The sequence below is a fragment of the Vigna angularis genome, chromosome 2 (genome assembly GCF_016808095.1).
Source record: "Vigna angularis cultivar LongXiaoDou No.4 chromosome 2, ASM1680809v1, whole genome shotgun sequence".
NCBI lineage: Eukaryota > Viridiplantae > Streptophyta > Magnoliopsida > Fabales > Fabaceae > Vigna > Vigna angularis.
The window spans coordinates 26,828,986-26,849,598 of record NC_068971.1 but is presented as its reverse complement, the minus strand read 5'-3'; the positions used below and the strand labels follow the sequence as shown (position 1 = coordinate 26,849,598).

Here is a 20,613-nt window from a genome sequence, read left to right as displayed (position 1 = left end):
TATTTTTGTTCCCTAAAAGTAATTATATATATATATATTTATAATTCTTTATATGAAACTCATCACATATACATGTAATCAATATTTTATTTACATGCATAATTATCAAGTAAAGGAACAAACGAATAAACAAGAACAAGAAAAATAGTTTGAACAAAAATTGTCTTATTTGATCGATAAATCTCATGTTTGAGAGAAAATATAGTGGAGTCAGATATTTAGAAAATATCAATCAAATGTAGTCCATTATGAATTACTATCATATCTTTGAGTCCCATCATCACTATTTAATGAGTCTTTCTTTTGAGCATGAGCCTTGTATTTATCATGAGGCAACTTCTCATCCTTTGGATTGAAGTCTTGAATGCTGAAATTGAAACCTTGATCTTGAATTGAAAAAATGGGATATTATGGACAGACCTCCAAATGTCACACCCATTGGTTGCAAGTGGGTATACCATATCAAATGAAAATTAGATGGAATGGTTGAATGCTACAAAGTGCATCTAGTTGTGCATGGTTTTTCCCAAATTAAAAGACTTGATTACTTTGAAACCTTTTTCCCTATGGAAAAAATGGTAACCATTGATCTTCTTGCTCTTGCCTCCATTAATCATTAGCAACTTCAACCATTACATGTCACCAATGCTTTCTTTCATAAGGATCTCATTGAAGATGTTAGCCACTAAAATTTCTCACATGAAGCATATTATTCAATTCAATTTTTACCTTAAAGATTTTGACATCTTAAAATACTTCTTGGAACTAGAAGTGGCTCATTAAAAAACTAGAAACTATTTATTTCAGCACAAATATTGTCTCACCGATGCTGGCATGCTAAGCTGCAAACCTTTCTTGAAATCAATGGATAGTTATATTTCCATCATGATTCTAGCCCATTGTTAACAGATCTTCTATCCTATCAATTGATTGGACTATTGTTATATTTCACAAATACTCATCTAGACATTGTTTATGCCACACGACAACTCATTTAATTTATGGCTCATCCCACTTGTTACTACCGGGTAGGGTCGGTTGACCGGTCATACTTAGTTTACCAAGCACGCACGAGCACGCGGGACCGACTGACCAATTAAATCGACCGAACACACAAGGGTGATGGAAATTGTCCAGCCGTTGGCTGGAGACAACTTTTGAATGACCATGAATGCGTAATTAATGGTGTAACGGTTAGTGTCGAGCAATTAAGGTGAGAATTGATCGTCATTAAGAGGTAAATTAATGGATAAGATTCTTTGAAACCATATAAATAACAAACAATGGAGAAGGTAAACAGGCTGATTTTGATTGATTTTCATAAAACTTGCAAGGATAATTTCTGACTTGAGCGTCAGAGTGTTTCCTGCAGGTCACCCCACTTTGAGAGAGAAGAGGAGTTAGGAGAGAAGAGGAGTTAGGAGAGAAGGAGGAAGCGAGAAGGACCGATTGGCGACGAAGGAGCATTCACGAACGGTAGCAGCAGGAGTTTCCCTCGGTCCCTTTCAGCAGAAACATTTTGGCGCCCACCGTGGGGCCGAGGATTGTTGAAGACAACCTACTGAGACCATAAGGATGGAGCAGGACCCGCCAGTGTTCATGCAGGAGATGAGAAGAAGGATGGAGGCAATGCAAGCAGAAATTGAGACCCTTAGGGGCGAGTGTGATGCGGCTAGAGGGGCACAAGCTAACCGCCAGTCTTCCGCACGCGCCCCGACACCACCCATTGTTGAGATGCCGGAGACGGAGCCAGATTCGGAGGAAGACACAGATCCTACCCATGACAGTCATTATCACGGGGAGGATCAGAGCGAGGCTGGCTCACATCGGACTGCCAACCGTCCGGCCGAGCGAGAGCCCTGCATCCGTTCACAGCGGCGGTGATGGAGGAACAGATTCCGGAGAGGGTGTTTCCGGCCGTGGAGAAGTACGACGGGTCAGGTGATCCGGAGGAGCATTTGAGGTCCTTCGTCGACGCCATGACCATCTATTCACCCAGTGAAAATGTGTGGTGCAGAGTTTTTTCCTTGTCAATAAAGGAAGAAGCCTTAGCATTGTTTCATTCGTTGAGACCTTGAACCATTGGTAACTTTGCCACTAAGAGGAACATATTCGAGCGGCAGTTCTCTGCGGGTAGAGTTCGAAATTTGACATATCTGGAGTTGACCAATATAAAACAGGAAAAGGGAGAGAGTCTTCGAGATTTCATGGACCGGTTTAACAGAACCGCTCGGCATGTGAGGGGAGTGGGTAAGAAGTTTACCATTAGCACTCTGACCACCATGTTGAGGCCCTCTCCTTTTGCCGATAATTTGTTTGCAGAACCCCCTCTAACCTTGGATGAGTTGCAAGAGAGAGCTGCTCGGTTCATCAGAATAGAGGAGATGAGGGCGGTTCAGAGGCGACAACAGGAACAGAGCTCAACCTCAGGGCAAGAGAAGAAGGAAGGTAAAAAACCGTTCGTATCTGGCGAGTGGCCAAAGAACCAGAAGTACCGAGATGGCCCGAAGGGGGGTAGATTCGAAAGGTACACCCCACTGAATATGCCTAGGGCTAGAGTTTTGGAAGAAGCCTTGAGTGCAGACTTGATTCGTGTGAGACCTTCTCGGTCATCACCCAAAGTGGACGAAACTAAACATTGCACCTATCATTTAAATATAGGGCATAACATCGAAGACTATACAGTGTTGAAGGATAAGGTGGAAGAGCTGATCCGGGCGAGTCACCTGAAAAAGTTCGTCAAAGAGGAACGGAGAGCGAGAAGTCCACCCAGGAGGGCGAAGGTGGAGCGAAATGATAGGAGAGATGACAGACGCCCGGATCGGAGGCGGAGTAGAAGTCGTAGCCATGACCGATCACTGCGTGGCACGATAAACACTATCTCTAGAGGTTTTGATGGAGGGTCGTCAGCGTCGGCGAGGAAGAGAAATCTAAGGGAGCTCAAGAGTGTTCACCGGGTGGATGTGAGGAAGCGCTCAATGCCGTCAATCACGTTCATCGATGAAGATTTCCATGCTCCTGATCCGGATCAAGACGATCCGATGGTGATAACAACTGTTATCGCTCGGTACAACGTAGGGAAGGTGTTGGTGGATCAAGGAAGTTCTGTTAACATTCTTTACTGGAAGACATTTCAACAGATGGACATATCCGAGGACTTGATAGCCCCGTACAACGAGCAGATAGTAGGATTTTCGGGGGAGAGGGTGGATACGAGAGGATATGTAGATTTGAGGACTTGCCTGGGAACCGAGCGGAATAAAGAGTTGAAAACCAGGTTTTTACTGGTGGATGCAAACACATCGTATAATGTGTTGTTGGGACGACCATGTTTGAATGCGTTCGGGGCGATTGTTTCCACGCCTCACCTTACACTCAAATTTCCGTCAGACAATGGAACTATTTGCACCGTTCGGTCCGACCAGAGGATTGCCCGAGAATGTTATGTGGTCGGGCTGAAGGTTCAACCATCCTCGTCTGATCCACCTAATCGACAGAAGAGAAAACGATCGGAGGTAGCCATGGCGAATCTAGATCCGAGAACTAATACTGATGATCGGATGGAACCAATGGGAGAAACAAGGCCTTTCAGCCTTGGGCGGAAGGAGGAACAGGTTACTACCATCGGGAGTGAGCTGGAAGAAGACCAAGCCAGGACGATAGGTGCGGAGTTGAAGAAAAACAAAGACTTATTTGCCTGGACTGCAGCCGATATGCCAGGGATCCACCCGAAGATTATGTCACATAAGCTGGCATTGTTCAAGGAGGCCCGACCGGTGGCACAGAAGAAGAGAAGATTGGGGGAAGAGAAGAGATTGGCGGTGGCAATTGAGGTGAAAAAGCTGTTGGAGGCAGATTTCATCCGTGAAATCAAGTACACAACTTGGCTGGCGAACGTTGTGATGGTGAGAAGTCAAGCGGGCAGTGGAGAATGTGTACGGACTTCACGGATCTTAACAAAGCTTGTCCCAAGGACTCTTATCCGCTACCAAGTATTGATGCGTTAGTGGATAGGGCTTCGGGGTTCCAAGTGCTAAGTTTCTTGGATGCATATTCAGGATACAATCAGATTCCTATGTTCCCCCCGGACAGTGATAAGACGGCCTTCATCACCGAGCGGGCTAACTATTGCTATGAGGTTATGCCATTCGGGTTAAAGAATGCGGGGGCTACCTACCAGCGGTTGATGGATAGAGTCTTTTCTGATTAGATAGGTAGGTGCATGGAGGTCTACGTGGATGACATGGTGGTGAGAAGCCGATCGGTGGAAGACCATGTGAGAGATCTCGCGGAGGTTTTCCATCAAGTTCGCAAGTACAATATGCGCCTTAACCCAGCCAAGTGCACTTTCGGGGTACCGACGGGAAAGTTTCTAGGTTTCTTGCTAACAACCAGAGGAATAGAGGCGAATCCCGATAAGTGCAAAACGATACTGGAAATGAGAAGCCCTTAGAAGTTGAAGGAGGTTCAGAGGTTGGTAGGAAGGTTGACTTCATTGTCACGCTTTATTCCAAAGCTAGCCGAGCAGATAAAGCCAGTAGTGAGAATCATGAAGAAAAGTGAGGGTACCGATTGGAACGACTAGTGTGAGCAAGCCTTCAACGAAGTTAAAAGCATACTGGTCAGCCCACCGGTCATGGGACGACCTGATTCAGGGCATGCGTTACAGTTGTTCCTGGCGATCTCGGAGGACACGGTTAGCTCGGCCTTGGTGCAAGAGCAACCCGAGTTTAAACTCGTGTACTTCGTTAGCAAAACATTGCAGCCCGCGGAAACAAGGTACAAGCGAGTCGAGAAGATCGCTTTGGCCCTAGTGATGGCAGTGCGGCGCCTAAGGCCGTAGTTCTAGAGTCATTAGGTGGTAGTACGAACGGATCACCCGATCGCAAAAATCCTGCACAAGCCAGACCTGGCCGGGAGGATAGTAGGATGGTCCATGGAGTTATCTGAATTCGGTCTACAATTTGATCCATGAGGATCAGTCCGAGGACAACATTTGGCCGACTTTGCGGTTGAGTTACCTTGGGAAAAAGAATGCCCCCGAGAGTCGATCCTTTGTGTGGATGGTTCTTCTGAGCGGTTCGGGGGAGGGGCATGAATTGTTTTGGAGGGACCGGACGACTTTGTTTTCGAACAGACAATCATCTTCCGGTTCAAAATAAGTAACAATCAGGTCGAGTACGAAGTAGTGATAGCCGGGCTCGAACTGGCTAAGGACCTGGGGGCGGATTCGGTCAAGTGCCAAACGGATTCCCAATTGGTGGTGGGACAGTTGAATGATAGCTTCCAGACCAAAGACGATCAGCTGCTTCGTTATTATCATAAGATAAAGGAGTTGGTAAAGCAATTTCGGATGGTGGAATTTAAGCATGTGCCGAGAGAGCAGAATGCGAGGGCAGATGTTTTATCCAAACTTGCCAATTGTTAGGGGAAGGATCACTTGTCGTCGGTTATAAGGCAAGTTATGATGAGTCCTTCGGTGAAATGTTTGGCGGTCCACGAGGTTTTCGGTGAACCTGATTGGAGGAAGGACATTAGAGAGATTATTCAAAAGCAGGAGAGCGGTTCACACATCCGAGTGGTTGAAGCAAAGAAGGCCGCTCGATTCCTATTAATAGGGGAGGATCTATACAAGCGAGGATTTTCCTTACCTTTGTTAAAGTGTGTAACCGTAGAGGAAGCTGAGTATGTGATGAGGGAGCTGCATGAGGGGGCATGTGGAATGCATACGGGGCAACGAGCTTTGCGCGCAAAGGTAATAAGAGCGGGCTATTTCTGGCCGACGGTGGAAAAAGACTACAAGATGTTTGTACAGAGGTGTTTGAAGTGTCAAAAGCATGGCAGAAACCTCAACCTACCACCGGTAGAGTTACACAGTTTAATGTCTCCTTGGTCGTTCACGCAATGGGGGATGGATATTGTGGGACCTTTTCCAGTAGGTCGAGCTTAGAAGAAATTCTTGTTGGTAGCTATTGATTATTTCACCAAGTGGGTAGAAGCAGAGCCGCTCGCAACGATCACGGCGGTGAGGGTTCAAAAGTTTGCGTGGACACTCATATGCCGATTTGGAATCCCCAAAACCATAGTTACGGACAACGGGAGGCAGTTTGTTGATAAACGTTTGGGGGATTTCTATAAAAAGCTGGGAATAAAGCACGTCACGAGCTCGGTCGAGCATCCACAGACGAACGGACAAGTGGAGGCGGCCAACAAGGTCATTGTTGCAGAACTGAAGAAAAGGTTGGGAGATGCAAAAGGAACTTGGGTAGATGAGCTGCAGGAAGTTCTTTGGGGATACTGCTGCACACTGCACGGCACAACTGGAGAAACCCCATTCAGCCTTACATATGGAATGGACGCTATGTTACCAGTAGAGGTAGGAGAACCTACCATGAGAAGAGGAATTCAAAGTTTGCAAGATAACAATGATGAGCTTCGAGTGGAGTTGGACACTTTGGATGAACGAAGAGAAGTGGCGATGATCCGAGCGGAGGCCCAGAAGAGGCTTCTTGCGAGACGGTACAACACCAAGGTCAGACATCGACAATTTGTTGAAGGAGATCTCCTGTGGAGGAAAACGGCCGAAGCACGACGAGACCGATCGGTGGGAAAATTAGCCGCGAATTGGGAAGGCCCCTTCAGGGTGGTGGAAAACTTACAAAATGGAGCATACCGTCTGGAGTATCCGACGGGAAAGGCTATACCCAATACATGGAACACATCACATTTAAAATTTTATTTCAGCTAAGAATTTTGTACTTGATATTCCATATCATTAATATTATGATTTTTATCACACGAAATCTTCGTCATGTCTTAACAGCTAAGCGGGTGAGGCAAATTTCTCTCGAGAACCCTCACCTTGGTCTTAGGACACGCTTCTAGAGAGCTCCTAAGACCTAAACCGAGCGGGTGAGGCAGATTTCTCTCGTGAACTTTCACCTTGGTCTTAGGGAACGCTTCTAGAGAGCTCCTAAGACCTAAACCGAGCGGGTGAGGCAGATTTCTCTCGTGAACTCTCACCTTGGTCTTAGGGCACGCTTCTAGAGAGCTCCTAAGACCTAAACCGAGCGGGTGAGGCAAATTTCTCTCGTGAACTCTCACCTTGGTCTTAGGACACGCTTCTAGAGAGCTCCTAAGACCTAAATCGAGCTAGTGAGGCAGATTTCTCTCGTGAACTCTCACCTTGGTCTTAGGGCACGCTTCTAGAGAGCTCCTAAGACCTAAACCGAGCGGGTGAGGCAGATTTCTCTCGTGAACTCTCACCTTGGTCTTAGGGCACGCTTCTAGTGAGCTCCTAAGACCTAAACCGAGCGGGTGAGGCAGATTTCTCTCGTGAACTCTCACCTTGGTCTTAGGGCACGCTTCTAGAGAGCTCCTAAAACCTAAACCGAGCGGGTGAGGCAGATTTCTCTCGTGAACTCTCACCTTGGTCTTAGGGCACGCTTCTAGAGAGCTCCTAAGACCTAAATCGAGCGGGTGAGATAGATTTCTCTCGTGAACTCTCACCTTGGTCTTAGGACACGCTTCTAGAGAGCTCCTAACACCTAAACCAAGAGGAAAAAATGGACTATTCGCAAAGAAGTGATAAAGCATAAAACAAGGCGTATGCATTCAATAGGCGTATATTCATCTCAAAATAGTTCATTACAAGGAAGAAGTAAAAAAGCAGTAAAATCCTATGTCTAAGACCTAGGGTTCGATATCAGCCTCATCAGTGTCTGCAACTACTTCAGCGGCAGCCTCAACGTTGGGGACGGCCGGAGATGAAGGTGGAGGCACATGGATAGGAACTAGCTTGTCGTCCATCACCATCATTCTTACGTCAAGACGGGGATCATTGGTGGGAACTTGAAAGAGGAGGTTGCACTGGGCGAACACTTTATCGAACCCGAGCAGATGTTCGTTCACCACTTCATCGCCCGGAAGTTTGTTATCCGCCTCCAATTTTGTCACCCGATCCTGGAGAGAATCCCGTTCGGCCAACAGACTGTCCCTTTCTACCGTGAACTTGGTATTGGAAGTGGTGGCCTTTTAGAGGTCCAACTTGGCATCATCCAGAGACCGTTCGTACGACGTTGGGTCGCACGAGCCTCCGCCAACAGAGTGTTGGCCTTCTTCTTATCTTCCTCCGCCATTCGTTCGGTCTCGGCCAGACGAAGAGTCAAGTCCTCGTTGGACTTGATGGCGACATCAAACTTCTCTCGGAGCGCTTGAAGATCAGTGGAGGCCGAGGCTCTCTTCTGAGTGGCGTAGGCCAAACACATTGTCGACCGGGCGGCCAACTCTATGGCCATGTCAGAGGCCTCCTCCTCGGTCATTCCGTTGACCAAGGCCTGTTCTTCAGTGAAGAGGTCGAAGTGGATGCGCTTCGCCACCCACGTGTTAGCACTCAACGACCCAGAAAGCGGAAGACCGTCAGGCAAAATCCGTTTGGCACGTTTGGATTCAGCGAAGGACTCCCGAACGACTTTCCGTTTGTTCTTCTTCTTCGGGATGGACTCCGACAGGGGAGCCGTGTCGACGGGATGACGAGGGGAGTTGGGCGGAGGAACGTCAACAGCGGGCGGAGGAGGTGGCGCCTTTTGGACTGGAAAGGAGGAGCTCCCTCCCGTTTTCCTTATGTCGCCCCCGCTCTGAGCGAACAGACGGGCGAAGGTGCTACTCTTAGAAGGATCCATCTTGGACAGATAATCTGCACAGCAAAAATAAATTTAGATAAGTTACAAATGGTTGCTCAACTAAAGGTGTTCGAAAATAGCTTCCCAAACACGTTAGATGGAAGGTCTTTGTTGCCTAGAAAATCGATCAGAGCACGACAGGAGGACTTGGGGTGCAGCTGACACAATTGTTTTACCAAGTCCAGGTCCTCAGGTGTCATCCGGGGCTTAGGCCAGGAAATAACCTTTTTTGGATCTTTGGTCCAATAGAAGGGGAATTTCGCTTCTTTGTTCGGGAAGCAGAAGCTTTGGTACCCCGTTTCCAAAGGCACGACTTTAAAGAAATGCCCTTTAAAGTCCTTGTACGAGCTGTTGAAGAGGGTCTGTAGGTGTTTATCCTCGACTGTGCGAAGGGAAACCCACGGTTTGGACAGATGAGGCTGTACATGAAAGAAGTAAAGGAAAGCAGCAGGGGTTGGGCTAAGTGCTAAGCCGGAGCAGATAGCTGAGAACGCTTGCATGAATGCCCAGCCGTTCGGGTGTAGCTGCGTAGGAGCCACGTTAAGAGTCCTCAGTACGCCCATTTGGAAGTCCGAGAATGGGAGAAGAACCTTCAGGTCTTTAAACATGGTAGCATAAACGTAAAAGAAGTCGGTGGGGTAATTATCCCGGTCGTGGCAGACCCGTTCGGTCATTTGGCAGATGGCCAGTTTAAAATGCCTGGCGTCTTCAGCCGCCTTGACCAGAGAAATATTACCGATCAAATCCCTAAAAGGTTGGCGATGGTGGAAGGAGGAAGAAATCTGTCTAACCTCATGAGGAGCCCAGTCGTAGCCGGGGACGACCGGCCAAACTCTGGGTTTCCCATTCCAAGCGCCGGCGGAGTCCACATGAATGGCAACCTCCTCCGGAGCATCGCTATCCACTAGGAGATCGGAGGAGTTCCCTGAAGGAGAAACCCTAGCGCCTTGCCCCGTAATGGCACCCAAGGAAGAAGATGGACTGTTGACATCGTCATCGGCGTACCCCCAGCCCTCGTCGCCGGAGAAGTCTGAAGACATGGTTATCTGAGGATGAAGACAAGGAGGATAGTAGTAAGCGTAAGGCAGAAGGCAGCAGTGATGGCGAGAGGAAAGGCGTAAAAGGCTAGGGTAAAAGTGGCGCTATTTATAGAGGGTAGAAAACTATTCACCAATCAAATCTGGAGCGTCAAATGTCGAAAGATCTGACGGTCTGGGCGACCTGACGGTTCATTCGCAGAGAGATCCAACGGTTCAGGCGATTTGACGGTTCATTTTTGACTTTCCCGCCTAAAATTTTACAGTCGTGATTACGAGTTCTCGTTCTTGCAAGCATCGTCAACATAAGGGAGGATGCGAACCGATCAGAGGCCATTTCAAAACCCCATGCAAAAATATTGCTAGGGCTTGGGGGACTTGTGTTACTACCGGGTAGGGTCGGCCGACCGGTCATACTTAGTTTACCAAGCACGCGCGAGCACGCGGGACCGACTGACCAATTAAACCGACCGGACACACAAGGGTGATAGAATTTGTCCAGCCGTTGGCTGAAGACAACTTTTGAATGACCATGAATGCGTAATTAATGGTGTAATGGTTAGTGTCGAGCAATTAAGGTGAGCATTGATCGTCATTAAGAGGTAAATTAATGGATAAGATTATTTGAAACTATATAAATAACAAACAATGGAGAAGGTAAACAGGCTGATTTTGATTGATTTTCATAAAACTTGCAAGGATAATTTCTGACTTGAGCGTCGGAGTGTTTCCTGCAGGTCATCCCACTTTGAGAGAGAAAAGGAGTTAGGAGAGAAGAAAAAAGCGAGAAGGATCGATTGGCGACGAAAGAGCATTCCCGAACAGTAACAGCAGGAGTTTCTCTCTGTCCCTTTCAGCAGAAACACCACTCAAACACATTAAAATGTTATCGTGCAGGCTCTACGTTATCTCCAAAGTTGTCCAAGCAAGAGACTTATTTTTCACAAAAATTCTCCTCTCCAAATATTTGGTTTAAGTGAAGTGGATTAGGAAATTGTAATGATTCACGTTTCTCAATTATTGATTATTGTTTTTTTCTTGAAAAATCTTTAATCTCATGGAAGGCCTCTCACTCCTCCTCTAATAAGTCGCTCCTCTTATAACGCCCAGCATTTTTCATCCACCACTTATGAATTTCAATTACTGTCTTATTTTTCTCCATGATCTTAAAGTCACTTGTTCCAAGCCTGCAATTCTATTCAGTGACAACTTAAGTGTTTTTTGCATTGCTACTAATAAGATTATTTCATGAACGCACCAAACATTTTGATATTAACTACCATCTAATTTGTGAAAAATCTCAAGTGAATTTAATGTGATTACTACCCGTCTCCTCCTTTTATAAACTAGTTGACATCTTTATTAAAGCTCTACCCACACTCCTTTCATTTTAATCTACCCAAACTAGACTTGATTGATATTTTTCTACCTCCACTGGGTGCTAAGACAAATTTATAGTATATTCTCTTAATTCTTATCATCATAGGTCATCTTTAAATATATATATATATATATATATATATATATATATATATATATATATATATATATATATATATATATATATAACCTTAGAACAAAAAAAAATTGTGAATAAAAATATTTCTTCATCAATCTTCTTTTCTGTCCCCTTTTACTTATATAAAATTACTATCAAACTTATTCAAAAACTATAAATTAAAGCAAAAAGTTAACATTGATTGTAGATAATTATTTTTTTAAAATTTACAATGTAATATCACGTATGCGAATAATAAGATAAATTTAATTTTTAAAATTGATGAGCTAATATCTCTTGGAGCAACTTTAACAAGAATATTTTTTTTTTCTATTTTTCTTTATTAAAACCTCTAGAATTTTCTTTACTTGAAAAAAAAAAACTAATTAGGCGTAGGGATGTTCATGAAAATATCTGCTTTAATGGGTTGAGTTAGGTAGGATGTATTTAAACCCAATATCCAACTCAGTTAAAAAATATCTGCTTGACTTAGATTAAGTTTCTGTAATTTTAAATTCTGAAAATCTCTTCTATTAAAAGTTAATAATTTTTAAGTACTATAAAATTTAAAAAGAACCATCTTTAAAAAAAAATAATACTTTAAGTAAATCAATAAATCAAGTTGGAACATCCTTATTCAAACTATTTCAAAACATCAAGTTGGAACACCCTTATTCAAACTAATTCAAAATATCAAGTTGGAACACCCTTATTCAAACGAATTCAAAACATCAAGTTGGAACACCCTTATTCAAACTAATTCAAAACATCAAGTTGGAACACCCTTATTCAAACTAATTCAAAACATCAAGTTGGAACACCCTTATTCAAACTAATTCAAAACATCAAGTTGGAACACCCTTATTCAAACTAATTCAAAACATCAAGTTGGAACACCCTTATTCAAACTAATTCAAAACATCAAGTTGGAACACCCTTATTCAAACTAATTCAAAACATCAAGTTGGAACACCCTTATTCAAACTAATTCAAAACATCAAGTTGGAACACCCTTATTCAAACTAATTCAAAACATGAAAGAAAAAAAAACATAATTTATTCATAATACAAATATAAGAATAAACATTGAATTGAGTATAAGATCATTTATACTAAATCTATCACTCAACCCAGGAACGAGTTAATTTGGGTTAGGTTAAGTTTTTCCCAATCATAAATTAATCCAACCTTCAAGTTATTGAAATTCCAACACCATAACAACGAAATATGTTAGTTATCGTGAATTATTCTTAAACATGGTTACGGTACTTCGAAATCCTACCTAATTAAAAACTGTATGTCAGTAATAAACTATTAAAAACTGTATTATTAGGACTAAGTATGACCTAGAATGAGTTCAAACAAAGTGTCATCTTAATAAAGCGTTTTTTCTTCAATTTCATCTTGATATTTTCTTCTAAATATAAGCGTTTTTTTTAACTATTTTACATCAAAATTAAAAATTATTTAATGAAAACATTTTATAGTCCAATTATAACTGATATATCATTTCATAGAGTTGATTGTTCGAATTCTATCGCACTTATTTAATGCACATTTTAACATTGCACGAAACACAGAACAAAAAAAAATCCTTAAAACGAGGAGAGAGAAGGAGCGGTAGATGTCGTGTCCCACCAGGGATATGCAGAAATAATTTGGAAGAGAAATGAAGATGAATGGACACGTTTGTAAGCCAAGTGTTGCAACATGTTACTACATAAATATGCTTCCTAGGTAGTGGACCGAGCTCCATCTTAAGGGTGTTTTAACTTGTAGCACTGCGTGGCATTTTCTTGGCTTCCATGGACTACACACATCATTCACCAACCTATATCATTCTTTTCACTACCACTTTATTATTCCCAGTACTGCAATGTCTATTACCCATCAATGTGCTCCAACAATACCCAAGAATCTACCACTTAATCATGTGAAAAAAGGAAAAGCATCACACCAATTTTCAAGTTCAAAACTTTGAAAACTTTTTGGCGTCCTTATAACAACATACCATGTCTTCTCAAAAGTTAATGGAATCAAATGTACTTCTTTTATTCCACGTCTCGGTTTCTAGAAAGATGGATTTGGTATAATTAATGTGTTTAAAACTATGGGCCTTTACTCAAAGTGCTACAGTCCGCTTCATAAGTGCAGGAAGATGATACACGCGCATAAATATATAATATATGTACATAAATTATCTGTTCTCACTTACAACATCTGAAATACAAAGTAGAGGGGAAACCAGTAAAAGAGGGTTTCTCCCATTAAAGTAAAAACTTAAAAGCTTCAGCCACATAAGAGAGTAGCTGATGATCATGCATGGAGTTCCTATACCATAGGATACAACTTTTGCATTACCACAGTTTTTTAAGTACTATAGACTTTACAGGTTCATATTGTGATTCTGTTATGGCTGGAGAAAGCAACTAGCCAAGCCATCCACAACGTTCTCGCAATTCATAACTTGTACACGCAACAAAAGATGGCCTAAACTGCTAAACTATCCTTTTATTTACCTGCATAAATGCAAAACGTGAATAGCAGTTCAAAAATATGGTCAAATGTATATGGAATTGTATGTACATATTGAAAATGGATAAGGTCCTCATGACCCTTCTCCTTTGATCATTTTTCCTTTATCATTTTCTATACTATGCAATTGTGGAAGAGGGCAGGCTGCCTATTTACAAATTTTCGCCAGAGATTTTCTAAATAAGAAGAAATAACAATCTTGTATATAACTCTGCATTCTGCCTATATCACAATGGAACATCAAAAGCTCACAGGATTTGCATGAATTATAATCCACACTAAATCTATTACCAAATCACATAATTAGAGTTTTTCATGACATTTATCACCTATGGAAGTAATTGTCTCCTTTGTATTTTCCTCTTTCTTTTTCCCCGCTCAATTGGAGAGTAGGATGAGGTAGTTCCATGTTTTTCTTCTAGTTTCCGATTCAGTCTAGTTGATTTCAAACCATTCATAATCCTTTTGTAAATTTTTCAAGGCTACTTTAATTTCAAATAAACTACACTAATAGAGTGAAATGTTCAAGGAAGTGAAAATTAATCAGATTTCTAGAGCATCATTTGGCAAAGGCTATAAGAAACTCGTATACCTTACAGAGCATATTTCTTGACAATGGCGATCTTAGTAATACAGACTCCCTGTTCAAAGAAGTTACAAGACAGAAAATGAATAAAAAACTTGTGACTGACAACTAGAACAGTAGAGGCCAATTGTGAAATCAATACTAATATATATATATATATATATATATATATATATATATATATATATATATATATATATATATATATATATATATTACCTTGCCACCAGTTTCCTCTTGAAGCACTTTCTGAATCATCTTCAACCCCATCTTTCTTGTACATCTAAATAAAATAAAACATGTTAGGCTTTCCTAATAGTATGAAAAACAGTATCAATGAAATAAAATACAACATACACAAAAAATAACTAATTGCTCTTGTTAAATATCTCAAATTTTCTTAAACTCTATCTAGGGATCAGTTTAACAAGATAATCTAGTAACTCTTATTTCCCTTGAAAGATATTTACATTTGATTTGAGATAGCAAGGCATGAATGTTTTCATACACACACATCTACTCTGGTCTTTCGGTTATACGCTTTGAAAATGTCTATATAATACAAACAATAGTAAGGGTAATCACCAAAGAGCTGAATTCAGAATCCTGTGAACTCTTAGGCCGAGAATATATGTCCTGGCCACCATAATGGATTGATGAGCTAAGCTGACATGGTTGAACTTTTTCTTCATGATATATAGAACTTATATCCTTATGTGCTGTGTTCTGAGTTTCACCACCACTTTCCTGGCTGATGTGATCTGTATTCATAGCATAGAAAAATTGAAAAAAAAATAATATCCAAGGATTAATCAGAAGCCTTTAAGCAATTGACATATTGAATAGATATCCATTACGTATGGTTTCATCCACATATGAAAATATCTTGAAAATATCTTGGCTTACAGTTAATCCTATTTGAAACAGAGTATTTTTGAAACAGAGTATTTATAAGAATTCTTAATATGATGTATTAGCCGGTTCTCAGAACTCGGGAATGTATAGTAATTTGGTGAATTGAATGAAGGACACAATACTAAGGTTGTAATAAGCATATACTAAGACATAACAAATGAAAATTCTAAACAGGAAACATAATAGAGCCAATAGATAATGTGATATTTTTTTAATATTACATTTTAAAGCATTTCCAAAAATCTATTGAAAATTAACGAAACTTGAAAAGAGAGTGGCCAAACTAGAGTATAATAATCGGGAATACCAATTTTTGAGCTCCACCACTCACTTGCAGTTTTCTCACTTGCTTCAGAACGCAGAGACTCTCTCCCTAACACCTGAATCATCACAAAATGATGATGATGGTGAAGTTATATTGCTTAATGGCACATCAAACGTTAAATCACAAACCATTATCCATAGCAGGACAAAACACAGAAAAATCGTTCATATCAAGCATGAAATGCACATAAGCAAAAGATATTTAATTAAATTATCAAAAATCAAACCAAACAAAATTCTCACCTTAGACGGTGGAGAAAACATAGATTCAAAAATTCCAGTTGCAGAAGATTTATGGGACTGATTGGACCCAAAGAGCTCAGAAGTAAAAGAAGAAGAACCCATTTGCTTCCTTCCTTCCATTTTTCAAGTAGCACCACCCTTTAACCTCTGCCAAAAATCTCTTCGTCACCCCCTTCAACCAAGGTGAAAACTTCACGTAACCCCCACAAAGAAACTTGTTATAAGAACAAGGAAATAAGAAAAACAAAGGAACCCAATTGAGGTTTTTCCTTTTCCTCGGAAACAGACGGAGCAAACAAGGTAAGAGAAAGACACGTGAAAGGGTGGTGGCTAAAGAGAGGAAACGATGTAAGTGAAATGTTTGATGACACCGATTTGTTTTATAGGGTGGAAAAGCAAGGTTCTGCGGTGAAAATTTTGGTACTTTAATGTAATTTTTGTGATTTTCTTTCTTTCTCTTTCTCATCAGAAAAACTCAGAGAGAACAGAGATGAGTGTCACTCTCTCTGTTTGATCACCTTCTAGAGACATTCATAGTGTCAAGAGGCTCAACAGATGAACGCCACGTGGATAATTGCGTCCACCAGGTGGACCCCAAAAGTAAAATCCCAATCTTATACTCTTCTTAGTGGATAATGACAAACCTACCCTTTTGCCCATTGTTTTCTGAGGAGGGACCTTCAGTTTTGATTTCTTTGTAAACCGTTTCCAAGTTCGAGGTCAATAAATATTTAAATATTATTAATTTAAAATTTTCAAATTATTTACGTAACTCCTAAGAGTTATCATTTAAGATTTTAATTAACTTTCTGTTGTTCTTATTTTATAGGTTTAATTGCTTTCTTTGTCCCTAGTTTGGGTGTAGTGTGTCAAGTTCGTTCACCCTTTTAAAAAAATTTTAATTTCGTTCAAACGTGGTTTAAAAGTTTCAATTTCGTCCAAACGTGGTAAAATTTGCTTCAATCAAGTCCTTTCCGTTAAATACAGACTAACGGGGTTAACTTTTTTTTTCTCTCCTTTACTTTTCTGTGCAAAGCAGTTCTTTATCAGTACTTTATCCTCTGCACCTCTGGATAAATAATAAAAAATAAATGATTGTATCCTATTTAAACTTTTAATATTATATAAATATATACTACTTGTTTTCTAAGTTTATATATAAAATTGCACGGTCAATTTTGTTTATAATATAGATTTATTTAATTATTAAAACAATATTTTAGAGATTAATTATTTTATGATAATGAAAGGTGTTTTAAAACTTGCACTGCAATAATGTTATTAATTATTTTATTATAGAGTAATTTAAAATTTAATTGAATTCATTAGATTATATTATAAATACGAAGGAAAATACACAATCTAACATCTACTTGATTGTAAGACGAAAAAAAAACTGTAGCAACATACTTCTAAGATAAAACCCTTAACAAATAATCTTCATCACTATTAATGAATTTTATTTAAGTTTTTTTAAAGTTAAATAATCAAAATAAGATTATTAGTTAAAATAATATTAACGTATTTTATATATTTATATACCTTTATTTAGAATTAAAATTCCTTTTTAAGAAAAATATATTTTGTTATATTTTGTGATACAATTTTCTTAAATGTTTTTTAAAAGATAAAATTCATTTCAACTGATGTTTTATCATACAATTTTTTTAATTATATTTGAAAAATATTTTATAAATAAAAACTTATATATTTTTATTTTTTATTTTATATGATTTCATTTGTTATGTAAAATAGTATCATCTAAAGTTAAATTAGAATAAAAAATGTTTAATTATATAAAATTAATCATTTTAAATTAAAGTTTAATTATAATAGAATGTCCACTATTACTTTTAATTTTAAATTAATTTTTTTTTAACAGGATGAATGATGATGAGAAAGCCATAGCCAAGGGTTGGTTGGTTCACCCAGTGCTTCGAGCTTGAAGACGATGAATGAGGTTTGGATTTGAAATCAAATAAAAAAATTATTTGATGCTTCAATTAAATTTTAAATTACTCTATAATAAAATAATTAATAACATTACTGCAGTGCAAGTTTTAAAACATCTTTCATTATCATAAAATAATTAATCTCTAAAATATTGTTTTAATAATTAAATAAATCTATATTATAAACAAAATTGACCGTGCAATTTTATATATAAACTTAGAAAACAAGTAGTATATATTTATATAATATTAAAAGTTTAAATAGGATACAATCATTTATTTTTTATTATTTATCCAGAGGTACAGAGGATAAAGTACTGATAAAGAACTGCTTTCCACAGAAAAGTAAAGGAGAGAGAAAAAAAGTTAACCCCGTTAGTCTGTATTTAACGGAAAGGACTTGATTGAAGCAAATTTTACCACGTTTGGACGAAATTGAAACTTTTAAACCACGTTTGAACGAAATTGAAATTTTTTTAAAAGGGTGAACGAACTTGACACACTACACCGAAACTAGGGACAAAGAAAGCAATTAAACCTATTTTATATGTATATTTTCAATATATTTCTTAACTATTATTATAATAATATTCCTTATAAGATTCATATTTTAACAACTTTTAATTGTTGATAAAAGGATGGAAGAATATTTTCAGCTTTTAAGGATACGAATTTTGAATTTTATAAGGCATATTCTAATAAAATGATATTTTATTAAAATTAATTTTATTTTGTTAAAAGTTTCACATAAATTAAAAGTAAAATCAATTTAAATTATGAATGTAATTATATTTTATAGGATTAAATTAATCTTAACAATTCATTTTTAATATTATTATGAAAAATATAGTTTTTTATATTAAAATATAAAAAATATCAGAACCATGATCTACAATTTATCCTAACCAAATTTATTATTGATTATCATATTATTATTTCCATATCAACCGATTCTATGCAATTCAATTAGATCTAAAAACCAATTGTTAAGGGAATTAATGAGAAATATATTTTTTTACATCAAAATATTAGTCTATTTGTTCTAAAAATAACTAAATTGTGTTAATCTTAATTTTAACCTTTTAATTTATTTTAGATTAATAGTTAAAAAAGCTAACAGGTGTATTTAATTCTTTCATAAAATGTCATTAACATATATTAAGATGTCTCCCAAGCATTAAACTCATTTTTCTCCTCTTCCTTAATAAATATATATAGTTAATAATTATAATTATTCCAATATGAAAACAGTACTACAATCACATTTTTTCTCTTCATTAATACATATTTAATAGTTATAATTAAAAATTTTCTTATTAAAACATCCTACTCTAAAAAATCATTTTTTTAATGATAAGTCTTATTTTAGTTAATAAAATATATATTATAATCAGACAAATTTAGGGGTACTTATTTATAACATTAGTATTGTAGCTGATATTATTTATAGTAATTAAATTCGAAAGTTCAATGCACTACTATAAGTTTATAAAAAAATTATTAATATTATTAATATTTATTTATGACTAATTAACTTTTTAATGATTTCAATTTAAATTTTTAAATATTAATTAATTTTTCATATAAATAGTTTTATATTTATTTATAATACATATTGAATAGAGACTAGAATACATATTGAATATAAATTAAAATAAATTTAAATATAGTTATATTTATATTCTGTTATTTATTATACACCTGTTTATGAAAAATTCATTGAAACTTTAAAGATTACAATTTATATTTTTCAAAAAATTTAAATTTAGATTATTAAAAAATTAATTAAAATATAAATAAAGATTACAATCGCTATTATATTTTATTAACATATAACATTGTAATATACAAATGTAAGAACCTAAAAAATACAATATTAGAGTTGATATGTATTTTAAGTTAACGAGACCAAATTATTTTAATGTTAAAAATTTAATAATATAAATATAATTTTATAAACATGTCTCATTGTCTAAAATACTTATTATTCTCTACAATAATTTTCTCTAGACTTCTTCTCCTTTCTCTCTAAGATTGTTAGCTTTTGAGTTATCTCTTTGTTGATCAGGAGGTGTTTAGATGATCATGGTAATGAGATCTACAATATCATCTGATTAGTTTCCTCTACAGAGTAAGTCAGTTTCTACTTCTTTTCCTTTGATTTGTTATTTAAAACATATGCAAGTGATATTGTCACATGTGCCATCTAGTCTCCTTTTCTAATTTCTTGTCGATTAGTGGTTCTAAAGACGTATCCCGATTATAAATTTGTGGTTTGTAGGTACCGTTAGAGTTTTTTGAGTTGAGGTAGAGGTTTTTGGGTTAGTAGAGTTGTTTAAGCTTTCCACCAGGTAAGGGGAGCTACTAATTTCTTTAGTTTTATGTTAAGAAGTATGTATATTATGTTTGATAGAGTGTGAGATGTATACTTGTTGAATATTTTACAATTTAAGTGAAATGTGTATCTTGATGCGTGAATAATTTCTTAATGATGATTAATGTGGTGTACCCTTGTTAAATGATGCTTGATTGAATATGTAATGTTTTTATTTGGAGTTATATGATGTATAATTTGTTATAGAATTGATAGTAATGAAGATGGAGTGTTCTTGGACTGGTATTTATTCTACATTAAGGTTTTGTTAAGTGAATTTCTTAAAGAGTGATTTTGGAACTAAAATTGATGTTCGAGAATTGTTTTTACATCATTTTAAACTTGTTTACGACTTCCAATAATCATATATTTGATGTTGAGTTGATAAGTAGTTAATAAGGTCTCCAATATCATCCGATCAGTTTTCTCTATAGAGTAAGTTAGTTTCTATTTATTTTCCTTTGATTT

At 37.8% G+C, this 20,613-nt stretch overlaps 1 protein-coding gene across 2 annotated transcripts; it reads right to left on the bottom strand.

Annotated features, from left to right (window-relative positions):
* Positions 1-13,388: 13,388 nt before the first annotated feature.
* On the bottom strand, positions 13,389-16,323 carry LOC108326870 (uncharacterized). Of its 2 annotated transcripts, none has more exons than XM_017560462.2 (6): positions 15,820-16,323; positions 15,560-15,632; positions 14,923-15,098; positions 14,557-14,620; positions 14,344-14,392; positions 13,389-13,735 (listed from the first exon to the last, which is right to left on the bottom strand). In XM_017560462.2, exons 1-5 carry the CDS (start codon positions 15,937-15,939, stop codon positions 14,376-14,378), a joined length of 450 nt encoding a protein of 149 aa, XP_017415951.1. In that variant the 5' UTR covers positions 15,940-16,323; the 3' UTR covers positions 13,389-13,735; positions 14,344-14,375. The 2 variants fall into 2 exon arrangements, with proteins under 2 accessions (XP_017415951.1, XP_052729345.1); XM_052873385.1 differs by having other exon boundaries at positions 15,584-15,632; positions 15,820-16,317.
* Positions 16,324-20,613: the final 4,290 nt, after the last annotated feature.

Bases quoted from the DNA above. Each gene is read 5' to 3' on its own strand.
- LOC108326870 (XM_017560462.2), bottom strand. From the start codon at position 15,939: ATGGAAGGAAGGAAGCAAATGGGTTCTTCTTCTTTTACTTCTGAGCTC. The intron at 15,633-15,819 runs GTGAGAATTTTG...GTGATGATTCAG, and splicing joins TGTTTTCTCCACCGTCTAAG to GTGTTAGGGAGAGAGTCTCT. The intron at 15,099-15,559 runs GTATTCCCGATT...CTATGAATACAG, and splicing joins GTGGTGGAGCTCAAAAATTG to ATCACATCAGCCAGGAAAGT.